Source organism: Botryllus schlosseri, chromosome 16 (assembly GCF_051294905.1).
Source record: "Botryllus schlosseri isolate E-star chromosome 16, Bs_hap1, whole genome shotgun sequence".
In the NCBI taxonomy this organism is placed as follows: domain Eukaryota; kingdom Metazoa; phylum Chordata; class Ascidiacea; order Stolidobranchia; family Styelidae; genus Botryllus; species Botryllus schlosseri.
The window spans coordinates 1,681,662-1,697,839 of NC_137251.1; the positions used below are offsets into that span (position 1 = coordinate 1,681,662).

Sequence of the window (16,178 nt, forward strand, 5' to 3'; positions counted from 1 at the left end):
TTTCATAGACAGGAAATTATAGCTATGACGAAGCAAGCTCGCTGTGCGGGCACTTACGTTGTGTGTGAGTTGACGCAGACCGTTCTTGTTAAATATGAGCGTCGTTAACTGACGATGATGCAGCAGTATCGAGACGAGGCTTCCAGTGTTTGATACCAGATTGGAAAGACAGATTTATGTTTGGATAGACATACCATATGTCATCTTTTAGAAGTTAGTCCTCTTTTCTCAAGGAAAGTGATTGGTTCTCCGAGAACGCTAAAAATCCCCAAATGTAATCTTTTTCACATATCTGTATCACTTTAGTAATAATAATAATCATTTTATAACACGACAAGATTGCGATACATTGAAAAGATAGGAAGGTATCGAAATGACTTGAAGCAGTCTTTGAAATCAGACCCCACCAACGGGGGCTAGGCGATATAAATAAGAGGTATGCACACAGGAAATGGACATAGTTGCAATGCCGAAAGAAATTAGTGATATTATAAGTTAGTTGCGTGTACTTTCAAGAAAACGTTTAGACGAGATGATGTATATTTCCTTCAAACAATTACTGTAGCCAAGCCACAAAACACGCTGAATTGCTGGTTTAAAAGGTTGTCCAACAAAATGCCGCACCACCTGTATCTTCATAATTTATATTGCAAACATTGTTCGACTTTCTCTGCAACATTTGGGCCTTTTGACATGCGAATATCAGTCGCAATTTTCTGGTGCAACCTCGAACTTAACACACCTATTAGTTAGATCAGTTTTGAGCATCTTGACGGTTGTATATAATTTCAATGATATTTCGTGAACTCGTTGAAAATGATCATGCCGTATTGGCAAAAGTGAAGGGAACCGTAAAGTATTCACATGCTAAATCTGCAAGATATATTTTATTTGTTGTTCTCGTGTCTGGTTTTTTAACGTTTTCCTGCAACTACCAAGGTGATGTAAAACATCAACAAACTCAAACGTAACAATTCTAATTTCGTAGTCTTCTTTTTGGGTGCTGAAAATACGGTAAGCCTAGTTTGGATGCGAAGAAAAAACTTTGACCGTGCTTACTTAATCTCACATGGGAGTTAGTTTGGAACTGTCAAAAAAAGCAGTTATGGAGATGCTATTAACAGCTATCGAGAGTCAAGTTTTAAGTATGCCCGTCTACAACGTGTTTCTATTGATGTATTAATATGTAGGACGGTAGGTCTCCGGGAGCTTGTTCTCATTTTGCCATTATGGCCATATGCACTGCTGTGTGAGGTTCTGTGAAAGTATACATTTTGGTTCGTCAGTTCGTGACTTAGGAAGCGATATCCGAATTCGTGGCTGCTTTATATTTTCATGTGTCTGTTAGCCGAGGCCAGCGTATCTCATGTCGCGGAATTGAGAAGCCCCTATGTAAGCCTATAGAGATTGTTGGTAATTGGTATAATTGCTAATTTGTAATAATTAAATGGTAGTATTATCACTCGCAAAGATGACAAAATAGTATGAATGCCATTGAAAGATCAAATATGTTCCTTTATGTGACCACAAAGAAGATTATATGCCGGTTCTACTACTACAGTTATCTTCTTTTACTCCTCAATCAGTGTTCAACTGTTCATGCTACCTCCTCTTTACAGCACCTTGGTAGTCTTTGGAATCACACACCCTATCTGATTCCAAAGACTACTCCAAGTCGTTTCGACATCTTTTCATTGTATCGCAATTTTTGTGGTGTATTTAACTGATAAAAATTGCTAATAAAACGAACTGAGTTAATTTGGGGAATTTTTCGACCATACACATTTCATTACGCTTTATGACAATGCTGTTGATGGTAACTTCACAGATATGTCATTTCCACTAACGTGCGTAGCTTTGCACTGTTAAAATACTCGGTTCGGACTTGGGTACTCTAGCTAGCTAACGAAAGAATACCAGGATATATAGATGGAACTGTGCGGAAAATCACGCTCTTACTCGGGTAAATTCGGTGCCGTTGTCTGTATAACCGCCAACCGCTGGTTGGAAGTGTTGTATAGTTGGAGTCGCATGTTCATGCTGCTGTCTGGAACTCACAAACGAGTCATTCATTCTTCGCGCCTTCGGACGGGGCCCATACAACAGAGTTTTCTGGGCATGGTTACGTAACTTGAATAGCTGCAGCATGGTTCGTGGTACTAGAAAGATTGATGTCATAACTACACAACATTCATCGCAAGAATACATTTGTTGTGAGAGGCCACTGGAGGTACAGAAATTCACTTTACAATCGAATGATATATTCATGAAGAGATAAAGCCGAATGTTTTATCCGGATAACCGTCAGCAACTAGAGATTCCTTGTGCTCAGCCCTACAATTAGTGTACAAATACGTAATTTCAAATGGCGCGAAACAGCGACAATACTTTCTGTTCTTTTTCCAGAATTCCGACATCAATAGATACGATAATAAGCGCCAACCTCGCTAGGATATACCAATTCGAGGAGTGGATACGAGTAACAAGGTTTACAAGGGAAGAGCGATGATGATGGTGATTCCTGGATTTGTGACATGGCAACATTGAAGGTGCGAATTGCGCATAGTGGATCTGTAACGAAATATTTCTACTGAGGTTGATTGTGCGAATACTAGTGCATTGTTCTACTTAGCGCTTACCATAGTTGAACTCTGTAGTTAAGCTATGAATGTGACGAATAGACTGCCTGCTGGCTTCAAAATGAAGGGAAATGATCGTGTTATAGCCGAATGTCGCGCATATCGATATAAGCGATTCAAAACAAATCACCGCACAAAGTATTTAGTATGTACCACTGATTGCGTCCGGGTTTAGACAGTTGAACGGCGATTTGCAAAAGTATGCATCGTTTTAAGAGATGCCGGAGATATACAGTAAGCGATAGGAACGTTGTTCCAATATGATTCGACACTGGTTAGGTAGAAATCTTTGTAGCTCTGGTTCAAAGTATTGATGGTTATGGCGCGAATTGAGGTGTCGTCTCGTGCGAGCGTAAATCTGCAGCCAGAAACTCACCCTCGCTACATAGCTTAGGCTACTACCGGGAGTAGTTAGTACTAGAGGTCCACCGATTATCGCCTTGGCCTATTATCGAGGCCGATAATTGAAGCTTTGCTCGTTTGCCGTGCAGATTTCTGTAGCATGTACAATGTACATTGTACAATTGTACATTGTACAAGTGCCATCTTGCCTAATATATGATATTTTGGGGGAAAATGGTTCTCTGCTTTTTCCATATTAATATCGGCCTATGTTATTGGTTATCCGCCTTGTAAGTGTGTCGAAAATCGGTATCGCTATCGGCCTGCAAAAATCAATATCGGTCGACCTCTAGTTAGAATGTCTTCATTGTCTTTTTGTATAAATGGGAATAGTGAAGCCGTTCGGGGCTATGTCTCATCTAATGTAGTTTTAATCGCTTCCGGAAATCGTTTATTTCTCTGTTGAAGCGTCGGAAAATTCCACGATACCTCGTCAAGTTCTCATTCACCATGCGTCACACCTATAGGGTTGCATTTAACACAAACGGTGTTTTAAAACACTTTGTTTAAAACATGTTTTAAACAGTGTTTTAAACAAATAGCTTTTTTAAAACAAAATTGTGTTTTTTTAACGTCTAATTATGCCATAATTGTGTAAATACTTTCGATAAAACATGTTGTATGAGCCCACGGACGATTTGAACCCAATACAGTCGACGCATACGATGTTGGATGGCATACAAACCCTCGAAATCGTCGTCGGCTCAACATTAGCATATGGATATTGATCATTGGTACGGATTGGTGTTCTAATGATGAAGGAGCCATATTCACCCCATATTTTCAATTGTCAATGTCAATCCACTGCGACGTCACAATTAACGATTCGTGACGTCATGGCTAAAAAACATAAAAAACAATGAAAATCATGATTTAAACAAGGGCCTGGTTTTAAACATGTTTGTTTTAAATTGATTTTTGTTTTAAATGCAACCCTGGTTACACTTAATGGTAATTATTAAGGCTGATCGCGATCGAATCCGGGTCAAATATTGATTTTAATAATTCGAGTGGTGAGAGTGGACTACCGCGAGTTAATTTTTGTCGAGTACTGAATTGATACACCTCTTACGACTATAAGAATAATTTTTTTCGTCTAAAATAATCGTTTCGATTATATTGATCTACACCACAACACACAGAGCATATGAGAACGGGCTATGCATGTTCATAAAACAATTATTCAATGTCGTTGTCACAACGCGTTATATTTTTATTTATGGTTGATACACATCAAATAATTTTTAGATCAATTGAACTGGCAATGTTTTACTTGTGATTGAGTAAAAGGTATACATGTTTCAGCATCCGGTATACAATCTGGTGGTCATCTGGTCACTCGTTAACTGCAGTCACTTTTAAACACCACAAGACTGCGATACAATGAAAAGATAGGATACTCTTTAAAATCAGACACCCACCTCGGCCTTGGCGGTGAAAATACGAGGCATGCACGATTGCACAATGTACAATGGATGGAAAGAAATATGGGACGACTATAGTGATTTAAGTTTGGCATGTTATAATGTATAGACTTCAATATACACTGTACAATATTAGGGCTCTTCAAAAATGACTTTTTTTCTCAAATCGTACTGGCTACTTGATAAAATTGTTAGGTTACCTAATTTAAGCCTACACACAAAATTTGGTTAAATTCCAGCCAGTAACCGCTTTGCTACAGGAGAAGTAAGTTTCTATTTATTATATAAAAATAAATAATGAAAAATTTGAAAATTTTCTGTTCACCCCATGAAAGTGTTAGGCTGTCTATAGAAACGATGCTCACCAAATTTGGTTCAATTCCAACCAGTGGAAGCGGAGTTATTGCCGTCGAAAAATTTGGATTTGAATAAAATAGTATTTACGGTGACCGATTCTTAGTTTATTTATTATAGTTGTGCTCACCGTAAATACTATTAGATTCAAATCCAAATTTTTGAGAAAAAAGGGCATTTTTGAAGGTCGATGCTTTTATTGACCCGTCATCCTAAAATAAATCCACCTATAACTGGCAGGATCAGGTCTTATTAGAAAGAAGAGAATCGAAAGCCACGAAGTTGATTGATAGAACCGACGTTCAGGTCACAGAACATTTGGCCCAGCACGGTCACTGTGGTTTCGCAGCTACCTTCCGAAAGTTCAGAGATGACATCTGCCGCGCAAAGCTTAGAAGTATTCGGACGGCTAATTTTACGCATGTCTCGTTAGTCGTTACGATGGATATTCAGATCAAGCCAGCGAAGCGGTGTTTTCGATGCAAAAAGCTACAGTGGAATTTATTTGTAAATCATGGTTTCACGGTTAATCAATTAATCTATTTCTGGAAATAGCGAAATGATACGCATTTTAAATAACGGATTGTTTACAACTGGCGGCGATCACATCATGTGTTTCTGCATTTGGGAATTTAATGTAGTTTCGACTAGCAGCTTAGCTATGCGGACAACTAGATGATTCTGGTTGTTTAATTAGACTGATTTGAGCGAAATGCCGGTAATCTAATTCTAATCTACTTTGGGAAATGTTTCTTATCTCTCATTTTAATTGTAATCTACTTTCTGTTTTGTTTGTCTTCTGAAAATGCTACAGATGAAACGAGCCTAGCTTGCTGTAAAGACGTTTAGCTTTCTCATGATTACGAGAAAGACATCATGATACGATATGGATTGAATGTGTGTTTTGTTGTGTTTCTTTCAAATTCATATTTTAATTCAATTTCCTATCTTTTGCGAATTTAGTTATTCTAATTCTAATCGAATTCGGAAAGAAGTTTTTATGCATAATTCTAATTACAATCGAGTTTAGAAAAGCGGAAACCTTTCTAGTTGTTCAACTGTTACAGCGAAGCAGTGTTCGTGATACAACGCTTAATTGTAAAGCACAGTTAATCAAGTATTATATTTATCAAAGTCGCGAAACGATACACCTGTTTAGAGCTGGTGATGATCAAATCGTGTTTTGCAGCAAGTCACAATTAAATGTAGTTTCGACCAACATCTTAGCTAATACCTCAGTGTGGACAAATCAAATTCGCGCGTCACAAGCCGTAAATAGCACCGAATCTACGCCTGTGATGTAATAACCTTATCTATGTCTCGTGTCTGTGGTCATTCAGTCAGGCTACCGAGTGTACCGACTATATTACTCAACTCACCTTTTGAATTTCGAGCAGCTCAGATACAAGGCGACATCTTAAAGTGAACAAAATCAACGCAGTCACAAATCGATTGTCTTAACTTCAGGAAGTGGTGACGTCACGTCAACTGATCATGTATTGCTCGCAGCTCGAACACAAACAGCAACGGCTTTACACTGCCGGAAAGGTTGCGCAGTTTCTAGATGCAGTAGCGTAGAAGTGATCAGTTCAGACTGTTGTTAAAATATTATACTATCCACACGCTGGGTACAGCATCTAAATATTGTGATCCAGCTTTGTGATTAAATACGCGAATAACGTAATATAGACTGTGACACTATCCAGTCAGCAGTTTGCGTATCATATCCGCTGGCTTATAGCCTCGCATCATGGATCACGCTACTATAGTAACGCGTAGGCCTACTGCACGCCAGGATAGGACAACTAGGAAATTTTCAGCATTTCCAAAGTAGATTAGAATTAGAATTATAGCTATACACAGCTTAGTCCAAGATAAGAATTAGAATTACTGAATTCACAAAAGAAATACAACTAAAATCAGGTTCAGTTCATATGAAATTAGAGTTCATTCTAATTCTCTTAGGCACAAGAATGGCAAATGTCTGTAGGCCTACTGTGCAGCTAGCTTGGCTCGTTTCGCACTATACAGTAGGGCTCTTCAAAAATGACTTTTTTTCTCAAATCGTACTCGCTACTTGATAAAATTGTTAGGTTACCTAATTCAAGCCTACACAGAAAATTTGGTCCAATTCCAGCCAGTAACCGCTTTGCTACAGGAGATGTAAGTTTCTATTTATTATATAATAATAAACAATAAAAAATTTGAAAATTTTCTATTCACCCCATGAAAGTGTTAGGCTGTCTATAGAATAGAAACGATGCTCACCAAATTTGGTTCGATTCCAACCAGTGGAAGCGGAGTTATTGCCGTCGAAAAATTTGGATTTGAATAAAATAGTATTTACGGTGAGCAGAACTATAATAAATAAACAAAGAATCGGTCACCGTAAATACTATTTTAGTCATAATTCAAATTTTTCGACGGCAATAACTCCGCTTCCACTGGTTGGAATTGAACCAAACTTGGTGTGCAGGCTTAAATTAGGTAACCTAACAATTTTATCAAGTAGCCAGTACGATTTGAGTAAAAAAGTCATTTTTGAAGAGCCCTACTATACAGTTCTCCTGCAGCATTTTCGGGAAAACTAGAGAGTAGATTAGCTATAGAACGTATAGAAACATTTCACAAATTAGATTAGAGTTAGATTACCGAAATTTCGCTAGATATATAATTTGCACATGTCAGAGTGAATTAATAGTATAGCAGTAGTTCGAGGCATTGCGCGAACAATTTATTGGCTGTTGATGCGTCCGTGGGACGTCTTCAATCTTACAGGCGATTATAGAGATCACGGGAATACGTGTGGGCATGTTGTGCATAATTTGCGGAATCGAAACTCGTTGAAGGGTCGAATATTCCCCGATATTAAACGCGAACCCCCGTCCTTTTGAAATGCAGATCCGATTCCGATACCAAATTAATTGATTGCTTATAGTTTATAGCTGCGTATTTGAAAAATTCAATAGTTTGTACAATAGGGCTCATCAAAAATGACTTTTTTCTCGAATCGTACTGGCTACTTGATAAAATTGTTAGGTTGCCTAATTTAAGCCTACACACCAAATTTTGTTGAATTCCAACCAGTAGCCGCATTGCTACAGAAGAAGAAAGTTTCTATTTATTATGTAAAAATAAATAACAAAAAAGTTGAAAATTTTCTGTTCACCCCATTATAGTGTTAGGTTTTCTATAGAAACGATGTTCACTAAATTTGGTTCAATTTCAACCAGTGGAAGCTAGGTCATTGCCGTCGAAAAATTTGGATCATGAATGAAATAGTATTTACGGTGACCAATTCTTCAATTATTTATTATAGTGGTGCCCACCGTAAATACTATTTTATCAAAATCCAAATTTTTCGGCAGCAATAAACCCGCTTCGACTGGTTGGAATTGAATCAAATTTGGTGAACATCGTTTCTATGGAGAACCTAACACTTTCATGGGGTGGACAGAAAATTTCCGAATTTTTTGTTATGTATTTTTATATAATAAATAGAAACTTTCTTCTCCTGTAACAATGCGGCTACTGGTTGGAATTGAACCAAATTTGGTGTGTAGGCTTAAATTAGGTAACCTAACAATTTGAGAAAAAAAAAGCCATTTTTGAAGAGCCCTATTGTACAATTCTGCATCCAATACATTACAATATAATACAACCTCCGGCGTACCCTTTCTCACAGGGTCAACGAACCCCAGTAGACTTAGTGGTCTTGGGTTGATTTTGGGGTCATAAAGTCAGATGGTAAAGTATTGTATGCTCATATGTCGGACAACCAAATAGTCATCGAGGCTTTAATTTTCGTGTTTCTTCCAATTTCTCGTTTAGTTCGGAACAGGGTTTACAATCTATAGCGCAGGTCCACACCAAGTCAAGTCATTGAATGTAACAAGCTATGTCGCATCGTGTATTTCCAGGGAGTATATCAGAGATTTGTGACGTCGATAGCGAGAATTTGGAAACGAGAAGACGAGCAAGACAAGTCGAACGGCGATTTCGAAGAAAGCACATCTTCTGCGACAGGAATTTCAGACTTTGAATCGAATTCCGGTATTTTCTATATTTTCAGTATCGACGGTTACGCGATTCATCCGACCCGCTGAGACTAGTTGTCCATTTGTCTGGTTAAAACTAATTAGAGCGAAAGGCCGGTAATTTTTGTAGTATGGCTCCAAATAACATTCAATTTCCAAGTTTTTGCGAATTCAAAAATTCTAATTCTAATTTTGGGAAATAATCGGTGTATCCATCATTCTACCTATTTAGAAAAAGCTGCAAGTGTTGTGTTGTCCAACTATATGAACTATTTACAGACAGCTGCGCGTTTGAAAACAACAACGAGGTAGAAGCGAGCCATTCGGCGCCAGATCTTCTCGAAGCGACCGGAAGTGTACCGATCAATCATCGCACCGGGAATACAACCAAAAGCGTCAAAAATTCGATTCTTAAAACAAGCCGAAACAACTCTACATCGAATTTATCAATCACTCAAAACACAGACGCACAGTTTATAACCGCGAGAAAGCAGTCAGGAAATCACATCTTTAGACCCATATCGTTATTAATAGACCAGCCGTCTCCTAAACGGAAATCACCAAATCATAGTACGCACAGCGCTGAACTTGATACTTCTCCTGTGTTATTGCGAGTGCAGCCGCCGAGCAGAGAAACATCGCCAAATTTATCCCGCAAATCCCCCAACAACTCACTGTACGACTACCACCCTGTTGTGATACGCAGACATTTTAATAATTCTAGACGTAAACCGTCTTCTTTTGAACTCAGGAGACAGAATTCTTCGGATGATATTCTAGGAGATCCGTCGGGCAATTACCTCAGACGAAAACAGAGACCGAAATCCGTATCTGATATATTCCAATTCGATCATCAACACTCGCACAAACTCAAGAAGTCCCCGTCTTTCCTAAAACTAAGCCCGTCCGTGTTCCGGAGATCTCCGTCCCCGAAACCGATCGAGGAAGAACAGGTACCGGACGCCAAAAACCGGACATTGAAGTTAGCGTCACGATTCACGAAATACGCGTCCAAGAAGCTCGACGGAACTCTCCGAAAACGCGCGAAAAGCGACGCCAGATCGCTAAAGATAGGAGTTATGAAGAAAATCGAGATTTCCACCGATAAGTCGATGCCAGTGTGAGTAAACCATGCGAGATATAAATAAGTATTTGTAAAATAAGAAACGAAAACATGAAATGGCGTCTTCTTTGATGCTTTCACCAATATTCCGATCGACTTGAATGCAGAGAGCCGCCTGTCGGTAAAGAAGTATACTTCTATTTTGAAGAGCATCTCGAAAGCACAGAACTTCAATAAACAATTGAATAATATCTGGATATTGAAACAAACCCGAGTTTTTTCGGCTGACACTCGTCAGAGGTAATCCTCAGCTACTGGTAGATAATTGGAAAGAACATTGTATATCAACAATCTTATCACTCAAGTAGAATTTGCTAACTTGCGCAAGTGGTTAATTTCCAGACTACTTCCAATTTCACCTAAGGTTTTCAGAATTTTAGGCAAAACCAAGCCTATATGACTTGGACTCAGACTTGACTCGGTGGTGAATTGAAAATGACTCGACTTGACTCGAGTCAAAACGATAAAAGTCAAATTGTACTTGTGGCTTGGTTTTCACTTACATAGGAATCGCTAATTCTACTATAGAGGATAAATTCTACTTGAGTACTTACGATGACTACTTTGACCACCACTGTTCTGTCCTTGTTTTTTCAATTCAAGTCACCTAAACCACCAGAGAAAAGCTTTTCCGCCTGACTTTCATCCTCGTATTCTTATCAGAGGGCCTTTCAACGCGCGGCTTCGCGACTACAACACTTACTACGACGAGAGGTCCGCGTTCCAGTTCAAATGGAAACAAGACAAAGACGGCAACCCGCTGGTGGACGGAATGCTCAACGTTTACTGGGGCTTGAAAAAGGCGATCAGACTTCAGGCAAGGTTTCTATACGTCATGCGAATCAGAGTCAACTGACATTTTCATTGCTTGTCCTTTTATGTTGTAGGCCAAGGTGGGGGTTTGATTGAAAGACCAATCCAAGTCGTTTATACTCCTTTTAATATTGCATTATATTGCAATCTTGTGTTGTTTTGAGTTGACAAAGGTATTGATAAACTAAACTGAAGGCTTTTACATCATCATCCTTTCCGCGACATCAGATACTGCTGGCACTGGCGCGTTGGCGTCAAACTCGTAGCTTCATCTCGCGAGTTCGAACAAATCTATATGAGTATGTATGTATGTAAAAAAGTGACGTAACAGCGAGTTCAAATATTCTGTGTCAAGGAACAAGATGGTGAACTCCTCACGCACCATAGCTATTTGCTTATCAAACTTGTACAAACTACTCGGTGATATTCAAAATGCACTAGATCTGGAAGTATAGACTCAAAATGCCTGTAGTTATAGTTGACCATAACGACTTTGATTAGTGGTTTGTACAATTCTATATATTGCCTACACATACGCTGTGAATTCGACCGATACTTTTCCATACTTAGATGCAAGACAGCGGGGTGAAAATCAGACCGCAGAGCGACCTCGCAACGGTTCAAGCGGACGCGGTTCGCAAATTCGAAGAAAGGACGACCGGTTTGCCGGTGGGCGAGGAAAAGTGAGAGCTTAAGATTCCGTTTTGATTGCGCGCAATGGCCACTTTTAAAACTAACGCAAGTAATCAATGACACTACAGACAGGAATATAATTTTCGAAAATGCATTCAGTTACCGTGACACAGGGACTGCACTATAGGTTCGTATGATTATACCGCTCATAACAATGGCACAAGTTATCCCTAAACTACTTTCTACTTTGCTAATCCAAATTTTTTTTTTAAGTTAGTAGTTTTGCCGAAAAATGTGGAAGTAATACGATTGTTGATACACAATGTTCTCTCCAAATTCTCTACTAGTTGTAGACGATTACCCCTGACGAGTGTCAGCCGAAAATAGTCGGGTTCATTTCAATACGAATATAGTCCTATTCAATTGTATATTGAAGTTCTGAACCTTTGACAAGCAAGGAGGCAAAACGTACTTGAGTACTCCGAAGAAGTAGAAATACTCTGTTACTGAGTATGAAGTGAGAGCAATGAGACTATTTTGTTGTCAACAGCGTCGACATTGTAATGAAAAATGACAAATTGACTGGAACTCTGCTGCGAAGGAGAATCAGCGATGCGATCGTGCAGATGGGTGAGAGTTTGCACTTATTCCTTCAATAGTGACATGCATGGGCGGATATTGTAGATAATTCCAGCTGTCCAATTGCACTAATTAGAGGGAAATCCCGGTAACCTAATTATAATCTAATTTGTGAAATGCTCGCAATTTAATTCTAATCTAATGTCTGGTTTTCTTGAGAATGCTACTGGAGAGCTGTATAGTGCGAAACGAACCAAACTCTGCATACTGACATTTGCCATTCTTGTGTTTATGAAAATCAATCCTGATTTCGTATGAAATGAACTTGGTTTTCTTAACAATTCGGAATTGAATCCAGTTTCCAAGTTTTAGCGAATTCAATAATTCTAATTATAATCATATTTGGAAAAGCATTATCGGTTGCAGTTCCTTTGGCCCATTTCATGTTACAAGTCCAACTAAGCGAGAGCTGCTTTATCGTTTCAGAAGACGGTTCGCCGATTAATATTGAAAATGGAATCTTGGGAGAAACGAGGCGACGGTCAGCGGACAGCCGAAGAATGGCGCTCAAATTAAAAAACGGTGCTTTTTATAATTAGTTATCTCGTTAATTTACGCAGCATACCTACATATCGGTATTTAAACAAGCCACATTTGGATTTATGTGGAGCTTAGCAGTTTTTTTACTAAAAACTGCTGACTTTTTATACTTTGAAGTTTTTACAGAATAAAGTTGTTTTGGGGCGTAAATATGAATCGAATTTATGAGCTAAATTGTCATACCGATCAACTAGAATAGCAAACGTATCACCGTAACCGTATTTAGTTTGAAAATGGTGCATATTTGTATAGCAACAGGGTTAACAATACGTCCTCCTTTCGGAGGTATTGTCCTCCTTTCTCAAGAAATCGAAAATGTCTTCCTTTTTGGCAATTCGTCTTCCTTTATAGCTTTGACAGTTAGGCGATTGTAGGTAGAACTATAAAAAACGGCATAAGTGACGCACAAAAACTTTCAATTTCAATTTAAATACTATTCTTGATTAAATACTTTTCAAACACTCACTTTCTATCTCCACCTAGCGTAGATTTGACATGTCTCAGATATCGTTACTATAGCTCTTGTCATTGCGTAAAAATTTGCCTTGAGTCACACCGATGATTCCTTTGACCACGACTGATCACGTACTAGAGTACAATTTGATATCAACCGATCATTATTATCCTGTAACGCAGATGGCGAGAAGGTTCATGTCAGCGCCCAGGACGAAGACGGATTGCTGCGGCAGAAAAGCGTTATTTTGCGGAAACGCAGATTGAACAAAAGCGCGAGGAAGCGATATTCGATCAACGGACACGCCTACAACCACCGTGTAAGCGAGAAGATAAATTTTCGATAAAAAACAGTGCCCAGAGCTGAGCGACTAGAGATTGCTCAGATTTTCCAAATTAGATAAGAATTGGAATTATAGCCACGCAGTTTTTCACAAACAGAATAGAATTGCTGACTTCGTGAAAACTCGGAAATTAAATTAAATTTTTCTGATTAGAAAGAAATACAGCAAAACTCAATTTCACTTTATATCGGATCAGTTTTCGCTCTCATAAGCATGAGAATATCAAATGTCCATACCAAACTTGTACAATTAGATAATTCTACTTGTTTAATCGACTGGTTTTAGTCAAATGCCCCGTAATATAATTATAATCTGATTTGAGAAATGTTTCTTTGCTCTTATTCGAATTTTATTCAAATTTGTAAAATGTTTCTTTGGTCTCATTCTCACTCTAATTTCATCTATACGGTTTTACGGAAAATGCTACAGGGGAACTGTATGGCGCAAAACGAGCTTGCCATTCAGACATTTACTATTCGCATGCTTACGATAAGGAAAATTCTGATTTGATATGAACTGTACTTGATTGAATTTACAAGTTTTCGCGAACTCAGTAAGTTGTGATCTAATTTGGATAAAAACTGTGTAGATATAATTTTGATTATAATCTATTTTCGAATAGCTGAAACTTTTCTAGTTGTCCAGGTCTGAGTCAACGATTGATGGGTCGATGGGTTAGGAATCATATTAACGGCAACCGGCCTGATATTAATGACCAATGACCTATACTTTTAAAGACCATGATTACTAATCAACAGTTGTTGATGCTTGTCATGATCACTAGAATACGTTATAAATATGCCGTTAATTGCAATCGGATGCGGGCTGATGAGTTTGCAACCCTTTTCAGACTTCCGTTTTCACGCCCGCCTACGCGTCCGTCACCAACGTCCGGGTAACGAGTAAATCGAGTTGCGACGACGTCATCCAGCACTTGCTGAATAAGTTCCGAATAGAGAATAGCTACGAAGAATTTTCTCTGTTTCTCGTCAAACAAACAGGAGGTAAGACTCAGAGTTGTAATGACTAGACTCGCGAAGACAGGCATATCATTGTGACTTCGAAGAACATTAAAGTTACCACATTACTGGTATTTCGTTTGTTAGCACTGGTACTTGAAAATGAGTGCCAGAAACTGTTAAGAGTGAGAAAAATTAGTTATGTTATGAATGCGAGCCAATCGATATAGTGCAAGCATAGTTGTAAAAAACTGGGTCGACTTGCACTCGAAACTGAACAGTGAACACAAGACTCAAGTCCTAACACTTATGACTCGGACTTGACCCACTGCTCCCCGAATCGGACTCGGACTTGACTCGACCGTGAATTAGAAAGGACTCGACTTGACTCGAGTCTAAACTACAAAAGTAAGATTGACTTGTGACTCGGAACCTTATTGTGACTTGGTTACGATCCCGGTAAGACTATAATTCAAGTCTACTAAACTCTTCAATTTTGGGACATAAGCGATAATTTAATCGTCAGGGGTCAAAGTAATCAGCATTGATACTTAAGTAGAAGTAGAAGTATCGTTGTAAATGTCTACCAAGTTACAAGTAGAAGTGACAACTTCGAGGCGCACAAGTAATTGCACGCGTACTTGTCACGCACCTTGCCACAAATACAATTCGACTTTATGATTCCAGAGCGTAGGGAGCTGGCCAGGAACGAGTATCCGCTCGTGACACGGGTCTTGTCGGGACCTAACGAACAGTTTTGTAAGATTTTCGTGATGGACCGTAACATGCACGAGGACATATCGAGCGACGTTGCACAGTATTTCAAGTTGGACATCAATATTTTGCAAATGTTCGTCAAGAAGTTCACGGAGGAAGAGGAACGCGAGGCTGCGAAATTGAAGCAACGGTGAATTCATTTTGAGCAATATTAACGAATAACAGACTCTTGGAAGAACCTATAGCTTCCTACAGCTTTTTCCAAACAAAATTATAGTGTAGGTATAGTTAGAATTATCGCTACTCAGTTTTTTCCGTATTATATTAGAATTAGGAATAGGCTACTGAATTCGCGAAAACTTGGCATTGAATCAAGCTCAGTTCATAAGCACGAGAATGGCAAATGTTTGTACATGAAGTTTGGCTCTCTTCGCACGATAGGCTTACCTACAGTTCTCCTGTAGCATTTTCAGGAAAGACAATAAATTGAATCAGAATTAAAGTTAGAGAGTAGAAATAGATTACCGGCATTTCGTTCTAATTAGACAAACAGAATGCGACGGTCGCATAAACAAAAGTCAACGTGCGAGTTGATTGATTGCATTTATCGTCACCTTTCCAGGTACCAGATGTACAGAACGGTTCTTGAAAAGAGGATCCAAGAAGTTTCAGCGTCGTGATGAGGTCATAACAGAAACCGGCAGCCTTCATATCATCGCTCGCTTTTAACGCGGAATTGAACTGATTTTTGCGCGTGCGTTTCAACTGTTGTTACTTAGTCAGCCGTGTCTTTTTTCTTCTGCTATTATTACATTCCGATCCAAGACCGAAGCGTTGTTCTTTTGATATTCATGGCGTTTCAACTACATCGGTCAATTTACGTCAGGAAAATATTCTTTATTACGCTTCCGTATTTACCGACTTGCAGCACGGCCCACTTCTGGGCTTTTTAAGACACCATTTACGCGGATCATACAGCGAAGAGCAGCCTAGATCAGGGGTGGCCAACCTTTTAGCCATTCACGGCCGCATTTCGACTACTCATGTAGCCTACGCCCGCATTCCAGGGCATAGTCGTAATGAACTAGCTGGACGCCAAAT

At 39.0% G+C, this 16,178-nt stretch overlaps 1 protein-coding gene across 2 annotated transcripts; it reads left to right on the plus strand.

Moving 5' to 3' along the window:
* The first annotated feature begins 2,410 nt into the window (after positions 1-2,410).
* LOC145458494 (uncharacterized) lies at positions 2,411-15,908 on the plus strand. Of its 2 annotated transcripts, none has more exons than XM_080336871.1 (11): positions 2,411-2,549; positions 8,740-8,872; positions 9,136-9,976; positions 10,643-10,796; positions 11,363-11,475; positions 11,976-12,055; positions 12,491-12,586; positions 13,241-13,377; positions 14,252-14,405; positions 15,048-15,267; positions 15,700-15,908. In XM_080336871.1, the coding sequence occupies exons 1-11, from the start codon at positions 2,535-2,537 to the stop codon at positions 15,755-15,757; spliced, it is 2,001 nt and encodes a 666-aa protein (XP_080192997.1). In that variant the 5' UTR covers positions 2,411-2,534; the 3' UTR covers positions 15,758-15,908. The 2 variants fall into 2 exon arrangements, with proteins under 2 accessions (XP_080192997.1, XP_080192998.1); XM_080336872.1 differs by having other exon boundaries at positions 12,494-12,586.
* Positions 15,909-16,178: the final 270 nt, after the last annotated feature.

Excerpts from the sequence above, each read along its gene's own strand:
- LOC145458494 (XM_080336871.1), top strand. Across the intron at positions 14,406-15,047 it reads TCTCGTCAAACAAACAGGAG|AGCGTAGGGAGCTGGCCAGG; the intron begins GTAAGACTCAGA and ends TTATGATTCCAG. Across the intron at positions 15,268-15,699 it reads GCTGCGAAATTGAAGCAACG|GTACCAGATGTACAGAACGG; the intron begins GTGAATTCATTT and ends TCACCTTTCCAG.